Source organism: Lactuca serriola, chromosome 1 (assembly GCF_051521515.1).
Source record: "Lactuca serriola cultivar US96UC23 chromosome 1, Lser_US96UC23_V15, whole genome shotgun sequence".
NCBI lineage: Eukaryota > Viridiplantae > Streptophyta > Magnoliopsida > Asterales > Asteraceae > Lactuca > Lactuca serriola.
This window is the reverse complement of record NC_136408.1, coordinates 34,215,263-34,227,185: the sequence shown is the minus strand read 5'-3', so window position 1 is coordinate 34,227,185 and position 11,923 is coordinate 34,215,263. Positions and strand designations below refer to the sequence as shown.

General features: G+C 34.7%; 2 protein-coding genes across 2 annotated transcripts; one reads left to right on the top strand and one right to left on the bottom strand.

Annotated features, from left to right (window-relative positions):
- Positions 1-6,970: 6,970 nt before the first annotated feature.
- SAC3C (SAC3/GANP/Nin1/mts3/eIF-3 p25 family) lies at positions 6,971-8,867 on the top strand. Its single transcript, XM_079023309.1, has 2 exons — positions 6,971-7,118; positions 7,420-8,867. Exon 2 carries the CDS (start codon positions 7,431-7,433, stop codon positions 8,652-8,654), a length of 1,224 nt encoding a protein of 407 aa, XP_078879435.1. The 5' UTR covers positions 6,971-7,118; positions 7,420-7,430; the 3' UTR covers positions 8,655-8,867.
- Positions 8,868-9,573: 706 nt separating this feature from the next.
- On the bottom strand, positions 9,574-11,334 carry LOC145053438 (lysM domain receptor-like kinase 4). The gene has a single exon (XM_079001487.1). The coding sequence runs from the start codon at positions 11,332-11,334 to the stop codon at positions 9,574-9,576; it is 1,761 nt and encodes a 586-aa protein (XP_078857613.1).
- Positions 11,335-11,923: the final 589 nt, after the last annotated feature.

Here is an 11,923-nt window from a genome sequence, read left to right as displayed (position 1 = left end):
AGAGAGAGAGAGAGAGTAAGAATGAGGTGGGCCCCATATTTGAATTAAATAAAACATTAAATTAAATACAAAAAAACCTACAAAAGTATTAGAAGTACAATTTAGTCTTTTTAATTTTTCGAGGGACCAAAAACACAACGAAACTAGCTTAAATGGCCACAGAGCCAAAAAAGTCGAGGTTTAAATTAAACCTCGGAAAAAAAAAGCATACCACATGGATCATTTTTGCAGTTTTGTCTAATACTATCAATCTATGATAAAAACACAAAATTCCTATTAAATTAACTAAGAAAAATCAGTCAAATTGATAGAAATCTATAAAAACAAGTACGCACAAGGAAATAATAACATATTCCGAAAGTAAGCGTCTTTCTGATCCTAAAAATATAAATTTCGTAAAAATTCAACCCCGTATGAATTAGATATAATTTTTATAAGATACAGAAATCAACCATGCACAAGGAATGTGTGACGTTAAAAGCTACGAAGAGAATTGTTGGTTTTTAGCTAAAGTCACCAAGAGGAGAATCGTAGTACTCCTCGAGATGAGAGCTTTTAGAAAAAATGCAAAATTCGGAGTCCGTACGAGAGAGATATAATTTTTGCAAAATCATATAAAAATATAAAATAAGAGCTAAAAATAAAGTCAGAACTAGTCAATACAACCTAAAAGAAAGTTATAGTATTCATTAATAGCTATGCATGGATAGAAAGTTATAGTATTCATTGAAAACGAAGCTTCTATGAAGAAGTTATGCAATTTTACTAAAATCAACATTTTCGACGCACTCTCAACTCGCACGCCTTCTAGAAGGGTGAGGGGGGGGGGGGGGGGTTAGCAGACCAGCAGAAAGCAGCCAAATGCCACGCAACAGATGTAGCCACATCGCATGTGCGTGACGCGCCTCCTAAAAAGCATGGCACGCTTCCTACTTTTTCGCACTATAAAGAGCTACTCGGCCCTCCTCACTTCCTCTTACATTCATAATGAGCTTCCTACGACTGATTTCTCTTTTCTCCCTACATTTTCTTTTACTGTTATAATTATTATTTAAAAGTCTTTCACTCAATGCCAGTTAATCTCGAGCCCCAACACCACCAGTCGCGATCCTAGGGTCTACTAAAGCACGCTACAAGGGTGAGTTCATAGCCCCACTTTTACAAGTTTTACTGGGGAGGGGATACATGTTATAATACTACATTATCTATTTTACAAAATATTATTATTTGTAATATATAAGTATTTTATAAAATGCATGAAACGATAGGACGATATTATGTCTGGTCCTAGGCTTAATCTCAAGCCCTTACACCACCAATTGCGGTCCTAGGGTGTGATAGTTACCCTGCCAAAATCTTAGGAATAATATTACACCTAGTCGTTATACTACTCAAACGGATGATATTGGATACTCTACCCAAACTCTATAATAATATTATACCTTTTTGTTATGGTTATTGAATCACTAGGGTAACATAGTACCTAGTCGTTACTCTAGCCATTTCTCTAGGGTAACATAGTACCTAGCGCTGGTCAAATCTACCGAATAGTATTGTACATAATGATCATACTAGGCCATTTCTCTAGGGTAACATAGTACCTAGTGTTGGCCAAAGGAATATCATTATATCTAACTGTTACTCTACCAAATATTCAAACGACAATTGTATATTATGACATCACTATGTTCACTTCAAACGGATAATAAGTAATATATTAGGTCGTCACTACACATGGATAATAGTAGTATATTGTCTTTTTGCTACGTTCGATTCAAACGGATAATAGGTATTATACTAGGTCGTCACTACGCACAGATAATAGTAGTATATTATGTCGTCGCTATGCTCGATCTAAAAGGATAATAATAGAAAATTATTTCGTTACTCGACTCTAATAATGGCTATATTGACACTCTGCCAGTTTGGCTTTGCTAAGAATATATATTTAAAATAATTATAGATTAGTTATATTGATAAAATGAAACATCAAAAGTCTATTTACTTCATAAGTACATAGTGATATAGGTAAAGGTTGGATTATATCCAACTAACCTAAATTGAGTTCACTCTCGCCAGTTGCTCTTAAAAGCACTCATTTCATTAAGTATACTCCTAAGATATGCATACACTAATAGTATAGAGGATGAATGAGAAATACGAAAACCCTAGTAGCCATGATAAGTAAGAACACTATTTTTCAAATCAAAGCATCAAAATACTTTTACAACTTAGCAAAGTTATGTATAAAGAGTATTTTCAAAGTATAAAAACATACATATGTCACAGTGAAAATGCAAAATGGACTCATCTTGGATTTTGGAGGTATATGATATTCAGATATCTCTCATTTGCACCAAACACTAATATATATATATATATATATATATATATATATATATATATATATATATATATATATATATATATATATATATATCCACACACCGTCGAAATATGTTTCAAATTTAGAAAGTATATACTCCCTCCGTCCCAATATTATAGTCCATCTTTCCTTTTTGGTTTGTCCCAAAATAATAGTCCACTTTTAAAAATAAATAGCAGTTTTACCAAAATACTCATTCATTATTACAGAACTAACTAAGCATTTATTGGAACATTAAATGCAAAGTAAGGACAAAATTGTCATTTTATTGTATAAAGTTAGTGGTAATTAATGCTTCCTTAATCTGTGTGTTTTTTTGTCTGTGGACAATAATATTGGGACGGAGGGAGTAATATTTATCTTTCATTTGTACCAAACACTTCAAGTACAAATTATTTCTTGACACCAATCATCGAAATGTTGAAGATCATTAGGTTAATAACAAAATGGCTCCATTTTATGCTCATGTGTCAGCCAAATTCATAATTTTGTTTACTTTTTTTTTAATAATATCAAAATATTTCTTTTCAGACTCTGAATGCTGTTTTTTTTATATTTAGATACAAGAGAACGTTACATATGTCCAGAATTTGTATTCCATAAAAGTTCTTCGAAAAATTTTAGACTTGTTCTTCCTATTTTGGACTTACTTAAATTCATTTTGGAAACATACCAAGTTTATGTTAGTGTAGATCTAGGTGTTTCGATGTGTATTCAGTCATGTTCCATAAAAAAATCAAAATTGATCATAAGAAGTTTTCTATATGGGTTTGTCTTTGTTTTATTGATACATGGCAAATATTATCAAAGTGCAAAGGGATAAGAAAATCACTACTTACTAGGAAGGGATCTAAAGAATTTGTCGTATCAGTTGGTGATGTTTACACTTTCCCATCTCCCTAGACCTTAGTGTACCCGTTAGAACGTGGCTATGGTTTATGTCTAAATTGTGTACCAATGGTTAGTCTATCAGGAGTGGTAGGGGAAAAGACGCGTAGGAGCTGACTATCAGGAGTGGTAGGGGAAAAGACGCGTGGGAGTTGACGTGTCAGCCCCCTTCACGCGTGAACACCGCCCCACCTTCTGGTGGGTGTCTTGTTCCGTGGAGCCCGGTAGATTTGATTGGGTGGTAATTTTTTACCGTTGCTTTATTGACCGTTTGTAAAAAAATTAATTAATTAATTACTAACAGTTCTCTATATATATCAGCATATTTTTACCTTTCAAACACACACCAAACTTTGAACACAAACACATATACTCTCACTCAAAAAATACACTTTCCTCCATGGATCCAAACCAAAATAACCCACCTACCCCGAACACCCCAAACACTCCAAATGATCCGTTAGCGAACATTGACTATATGCAATTGTTATCATCCCCCGTTCAACAACCTCTATTTACCAATCTTTCATACCACCCACACTACTACCAACAACAACCACAACCACAATTTGTTCAAACCCAATTTCAACCCTTTCAACAACAACCTACTCCGCGATTTCAGTCCTAAACTTTCCAACATCCACAACCAAGTTCACAACCATCTCAAGTTCCATTATCGCAATCTCAACCCGTAAACCTCGACGATGAAGACGACGACGAACGAGTTCAAGAAACACAACCAAGTCGTAGAAGGCAAAAAAAATCAAAAGATTCAACAAAGAAGAAAAACACCCAATGGACCGAGGAGGAGGAGGCAACTTTAGCTAAAGCTTGGATTGTCATATCACAAGACAGGGATGTCGCCAACACGCAATCGGGACAAAGCTTTTGGAATCGTATTTTAGACCACTTCCACGCGTTATTGGGAAGGCAAACGAGCCGGACATATGATTCAGTCAATGCTAAATGGCGCGATCTTAGAGCGGCGTGTACCAAATTTAACGGCTTATTTGACAATCTAAAAAATATGCATCGAAGTGGTAGCAACGATTTCAACATTTTGTCAACGGCGTTGCACCAATACAAAATTACCAACAATGGTAAACCTTTTGGTAACCAAAAAGCATGGGAAGTTTGTCGCAATGGCCCAAAATGGGTCCTTTATCCGGAAACGGCACATTCGGGATCTACCACCGGTTCCAACAAAAGGACGAGAAAGTCCGAGTCGGACATAAGTGCTAACCTCGACCTCAATGATGAGTTCGACGCCGCCGAGGGGGAGGGTCCATCGAACGTCCATCTTCGTCGACCACCGGGTAGGGACAAAGCGAGAAAGGGGGCTTCGTCTAGCGGGAAATCAACCAACGAGGACGTATTAGCGGAGAAAATCGAAAAAACTCTACATTTTTTAGAAAAAAAATTTGATTCAACGGAGGAACAACGCCGACGACAATTGGCACTCACCAATCTTCAAATCGTAAACACAGTGCCGCAACCAAATCTCGACCCAGAAAATTTAAGGGTCTTTATGAAAATTCAACAAGAAGTTCTCGACCAATATCGCAACTAGATTTGATGTTTTTTAATAATTTAGGTTTAATTTTCTAAGTATGGATTATGTTTTTTTAGTATTTTAGTTTTAATTTTCTATGTTTTAAATTATGTAATGTGGTTTTAATTAATATAAAATATGTTATTTATAAAATGTTATTTATAACATATGTTATTTATTTAATATTTTATTTATTTAACAAAATGGTAAAAAAATAAAAAAAAATAATATAAAAGTGAATGTTGTTAGTGGTGATCATTTCCATAGGGGAGTGGGCTAGTGTGAAGGTGACGTGGCGCAGAGGTGGTGTCACTTTTTCGGTGAATTTGTAGTGACCACTCTATATAGCCTTATATAGTCATTTTTAGGTGGTTATAGACTACCAACTCCATCCACTAATGCTAAAGGTTATTCTTCTTTTAGAGTTTAGGATTTAAGGTGTAGGATGTACTATATTTTGCTTTATTTGAATAAAAGTTATTAGTTTTCCTTAATAGTTTTTTTTGTATTTCGTCTTCATGGTAAATGAAGAGTATGATGCTTGGAGTACGATACACTTTTAAACTATAACACAATTATGTTAATTTGTGGAATATTTGATAACATTTAATCTAAGAATTATTTAAATCAAATGTAAGATACTTTGTACTTTGTCATCGACTAACGTTTAACCTATTATATGTTCATGAATTTGACACAATATAGTAACAAAGATGGAAACATGGCAATGTCAACGAACTAAAATATTAAAAAAAAAAAAAGAATTTTTTTTATATATCGATGTAAATATCTACTTACATATAACAAAAATTATGAAATTTGATATATAAAGTTTTTTTCGATAAAAATAAGCCGTAAAAATGTGGTTTGCTATAATCATGTATATGCACGTTTCACTAACAAATATACACCTTATATTTTGGAAATGGCTTTGCAGGATAATGATTTTTTTTTGTACACATTTAGTAGTTTTTTTGTACATGTTTTACCATTAAATTCATTGGGCTATTCAAAACCTACCATTTTGATAGGGTATTGAATGTTTTTTGTACACGTTTCATCAATAAACTATTTTTATATACGATTTACCAATAAATTATGTCTTGGTCATCTTCTCATGCCAACACCATTCACTCCCACCTCCACCATCCACCTCCAACAATAAACACTACCTTCCATCACTTTCATTCGCCACAAGAACCATCCACCTCCACCAAAAAAACCCACCTTACATGCTTGAACTATGGTGGTTACTTGTGTCACACAATTCAAGAAGAAAATGGGAAGAGAGAAGGATGTAAGAATAGAGTGGTTTTCATAAATTTACATGAGATATAGAGAGAGAAAACAAACAGATGTGAATGACCGTAGTAGGGTTTTTAGTGATCGTAAAGAGAGGGGATAAAGACGTTTTCACCATAGAGGGGAAAAGAGGAAATTATATGTTTTGCAAGATTTTTGATAAATGAACATGAAAAATGGTGTTTTATTTGAGGAAGAAGATGATCGAAAAATTGATGATGTTCGGAAAAGATGAAAATGAACTAAAGGTGTACAAAATTTTGTTTAATGATAAATTGTGTATAAAAATATAAATTCAATGATGTTTTTTAATAGTAAATGTGGTTTTAATGATGTTTTTAATAGATAAACCAAGATAATAAATCAAAATTATATCTTTTAAACAACAAAAATAAGTTTAATAGTAAATAAATAAGTTTAATAGTAAATAATATAAAGAAAAATTAAATACATAAAAAAATATTGATAGTTTATTACCTTATAAAATTACTTCTTATTTATATGTTTTTTCTCAGCATCAAGATTATTTTTAGTTGATTCTTGAGGCTATAACCTAAATTGTTAAAAAGAAAGTAAACTAAAAAGTAAAAAACTTGAAGGAAAATAAAAGCCCAAGAAAACAGGCATACATTATTGATTATCTGGGCAAAATCTCATAGACTCGTACACTGAAATTGAGCCCAATAAGTTAACAAGGTAAGTCACAACTCACAAGTGTCAACGCTTAGTTAAGGAAGTCAGGAATTGTAAAAACCCTAAGTTAGAAACAAAAGTTCAAATTCCTTGCAATGATTGATCCAGATAAGTAATTGAATACAGTTCGAGGAGATCTTGAACTTGTTTGAAGAATTGATATTGATTTCGGAATCGAAGACTTCAAAGATGATCAAAATCTTGGGATGATCTTGGATATATAAATATATGATCTAGATGTTCATGTTGATTTGAAACTGCCGGTAATTCCGATTCCTGATTCCCGAACCACTATAAGTAAGTTACTTCCATCTTCATAAACTGAGAATTGTTCCCGGTAAATTGCACATGTGATTGTTGCTTATATGATAACATTTTAAACTGTGAATTTGTATTGCTTTCTTCCGAAATTGCTTCTTTGTTACTCTGGAATTTGTGAAATAAATTGGTCTTACTTCAAAGTTCAAACCTTTGATTTGCTTGTCTTTAGTTAGATTGCTCCGATCACTTTTCTTAGAATTTCATAACACAGGACAATTTACTGATAAAATCTGCTTGAAATGTCTATTCAAACATTGGTTCTGATATTGTATATTAGGGTTTTACCTTATGGAGAGGTGGCAGCCTCGCCATGGAAGGAGGGGGAGAGGAAGAGGAAGCTATTCATCTTCATCTTTTTCCCAATCAAACGACTCTGGACCTTCAAATCCTTCAAATCGAGTTAGAAAAACAACAACAAATCTTAGCAATTCTGTGATTAACAACAAACAAGACCATAATGATGCGGAAATCCTCCCAAACTTAATTGGAACTTGCCCTTTCATGTGCCCAATTGAAGAAAGGACACAACGTGAGAGACTAAGAGATTTAGCCATATTTGAAAGATTAAACGGAAACCCATCTAAGTCATCTTCTACACTTGCTGTTAAAAAGTTCTGCAGAACAATCTCCTCAAAAGATCTTCGTGATATGGATTTACGCCCCCTTCAAGTATTAGAAGACACCTTAAATTACCTTCTAACCATTTTTGAATCCAAAGAACACCCTTTTGAAGCTATTCATGACTTCATATTCGATAGAACAAGATCCATCAGACAAGACTTGAGTATGCAAAACATCATAACAGGAGATCAAGCTGTCAGCATGTATGAAAGAATTGTAAAGTTTCATATCATCTCTCATTACAAGCTTCGAATAAATGCTACTGCAAATTCAAACGTCTCCCCAATGCATCACCTCAACATGGAACAACTTACAAAGACTTTAGCATCTTTATATCACATATATGACACAAATCATAAATCTGGTAACACTTATGAAACTGAAGGTGAATTTTATTCATTTTATGTGCTTCTGCATCTTGGTTCTGATCATCAACCAACAAGAGAGTCATTATCTTTATGGTTCAGAAGTCTTCCTTATTCCATTATTAAGTCAAAGGAAATGATGTTTTCACGAAAGCTTTTGAGGTATTTTCGTTTTGGAAACTATAAATGTTTTCTTCATGCTATAGAAACCGAAGCATCATGTTTGCAGTATTATGTTATTGAGCCTTACATTAATGAGATTCGTGCACTTGGATTAGCATGTTTAAATCATGGAGGATACAAGCTAAATCCTTATCCACTTCTGGACATATGTAAGATCTTGTTATTGGAGGAATTTGATGTTGAATCTTTTTGTAAAGATTGTGGTTTAGATACTTTTAGTAGTGATGAAGGAATTAAGTTCATGCCTACAAAGCAAACAAGTTTTTGCTATCCAAAAGGTTCTCAGAGATATTATCAGTTGGTGTCAAAACGATTAAAGAAGTTTTATAATGAAGTGCCTTAAAGAATTGGGGATTTGGGGAAGTATTGGACTACTGATGGAAGGAAATTGATTGTGGTGAAAGTTAATCATTTCAAAGCTTGGATTTGAATAAAAGTTTATGGAAATTTGGAAGATGTTTTGTGTATGTATGTAACCTTATAGATTAGGGAAAATTGTAGTTTATCATGATTCATGACTTCTTTAGCTTTAATATACTTTGTTTAATCTTGATAAGGACACTTTAATTGACATTATAGGGCTTTATATATAGCGACAATTGGCATTATATCCACTACATTTTTTGTTTTTTCCTCCTACACATAAGGACGGCTATGTTTAATTCCGGGATGACAAGGATATACCAACTAACAACATGCAAATTAGGTTCTATTTCATTAGTATGGTAGTAAGATTAGTCGTCTAGAATCTTGGTTTTCATCTATTTTCATAAGCTAAAAGTTGAATTTTTCAATTAATCTGTAAAACACAGCCTAAATCAAATCAAGTAATGTGGTCTACAACTTCATTCTCATTTCCGAAGTTATACAGTTGAATTATTAAACAACAAATTAAAAAAACAAACAAACAAACGTATAGAAAACAATAATTGCAAGATGTAGGTAAATGTTGCATTGACATCATGACTCATGCAGTCCTAATCAACCACTCTTACAACCAACATTAAAGAAGTAAATCAAATAGGTCTTGAAGTTAAGATGGAAGAAGTAAAGCATAATATCCTCAATGTGCTATTTGTATGGGAGACCTCACTTATAGATTCTCACATGTTTACCGTTAGAGGAAAAAAAATGTAAACTTCTGTCACAATTTCCCAAATCAAGTAGAAAGTAGTTATGTAGCCTTAACCATATATACAACATAGAGATTAAAATGAAACACATATCTTTTGGTTATCATGAACACTTTCATAACACATTTGTTATAGGATTCTTGAAAGATTCTTAAGAACATCATTCATAGTAGGCCTATATTGAGGGTCATCTTGTATGCAACATTTAGCCAAAAGTGCTAAACACATTGCATCCCCTAAACCATACTCCCCTTCCAAATCTCCATCCATAAACATCTTAAATTTCTCCAAAGACTCTGGCGAACCACCACCATCCACCACAAATTCAACACCGTCTAGCAATTTTCTCCCCATGGCCGCCCCTTTCCCGGATAAAAGCTCCACCAAAACAACCCCATAAGCGTACACATCCACCGTAGTCTCACCGACTAACACTGATTTTGGCCAAATTCCTCCGCCTCCCTCCACCTCCGCAGTGTAGAGTACGGGTGTTGCAAAGTCAAACCCCGAGATTTTCGCCCTACAATCCGTCGTTATCAACACGTTTTCGGTGCTTATATTCCGGTGAACATACATCGGCTTTGTGCAATAATGTATGTAATGCAAACCTTCTGCAAGATCGAATGCAATCTTCACTCGTTTCCCCCAAGTTAAATGTTTTCTCGTTTTCGATTCACGCAGACAATCCCGTAAACTTCCATTTTCGGTATATTCGAAGACTAAATAAGACTTGTCCATATCAAAACAATACCCTTCGATTTTGACCACATTAAAATGGTTGATTGTGGTCAAAATGTTCACGACATGATTAGCGGATTTGATCGAATTCATATCCTTAATCGCCACAAAATAATCTTTGGTGATTCGACCTTTGTACACTGATTTCCCAATGAATGAAGATCCCGAGAAGTCGTTTGTAGCGAGTTTAAGCTCATCAATACTAAAGCTCGTTAAAGAGTGTTTCAATTTCAACATGCCACTGAGTAAATCGGGCGAACAACGGTTAAACTCTGATCTCGTTATAGACACCGGCGGTGGTTCGCGGTGGCTAAGCTTCCATTTTATAAAAACTAGAAACAAAAGTACCACAAAAAGAAAAATTGTCGAAAATACAATGAGAAAGAGAATCGAAAACCTCGTTCCGGTGCTACGATTCAAGATTCCAGTAGTAACCGGAACAATGCCATGTGAACTTGGATCATTAACTGCATGATCCAAGTTCAAAAGAGGGACACCCATTGTTGGGATCAACAACGTGGTACCCCCGAAAATGGTTTGTGGCGGCTCCATCTCATTTGCTTCCTCGATGGACCCTACTGTCACTCCAAACTTCGATGCAATCATATCAAGCGTATCATTTTCCATTACAGGATATGTAACAAGATACCTCGTATCATTTCTCTCGTTTGATGTGTTAACACACGCACACTTAACAGGTACTCTAACAAGTGGTGTCCCATGAAGGTTTCCGTTCTGTTGTGCTAAAACAAACGGCTTCACAAGCCCTTGGTAGACTCCACAAGCAATATCTGGAAACGAATATGAGTTAAAGTTAGTGTAATTGATGATGGATCGAGAGGACAAGTCGGGGCAATTGCAGATGATTGGGACTATGACTTCACGATCTTGGAAATGGGTTGTGGAGTTGAGCTGGGATTCGTTGACGTTGAAAAGGGTGGCAATGGCGGAAAGTGTTTGGTTGGATTGAGGTCTGTAGATGATGAAGGTGTTGCAGGTTTTGGTGTCGGCCGAGTTGCAGGAGTAAGTGGAGATGTTGAGGAGAGGGATGGTGGTGTTGCATGGAGTATGATCGTAGTGTTGTTGAGAAATCATGGGTTTTGTGAGTGAAAATAAGAGAAGGGTGAAAAGGAAAGTGAAGGAGTCTGCCATTGTTGGTTTTTGGCAGAGTGACGATTGTGAAGAAGATGAAGTATTAAGAAATCTAAATTGATTTAACAATGGGCCTGGGCCTGCACTGGCCGGCTTTCAAATTCACAAGTCACAAGTCACAACACCTTAATCATAATTTGATTGAATATAATATATTTTGGTTAAGGTTCACCCTCTCTATTCTTTGACACGTAAGAAAATATAATACCAACCAAAGTCTATGAATCCAATTATTCAACACAAAAATAAATTAGATAAAAATGATTGGTATGGAATTATTTGGGTTGGGGTGGAGATTACTTTGGGTTGACTAGTGTATTAAAAAAATAAAATCCTAATTACGCACAAATTGTACCGAATAATTTTTTAATGTTGCAACCTTTGTTCTTTATTCGCCACCAACTTTCGTAATCGATTTTAGACAAAACCGTAAATTTAGGTAAATTTAGGTAGTATTTGTTTTTTGTCTGCAGATCTGTGTGGTCTCTTCTGCCTGTGCCGGCCTTCGCAGACTATTTGTTTTTTTGAAGACTGCAGACCTAAAAATGTCTGCGCGCCCTCTTTTGGCGCAGATGTGGACCATAGTCTT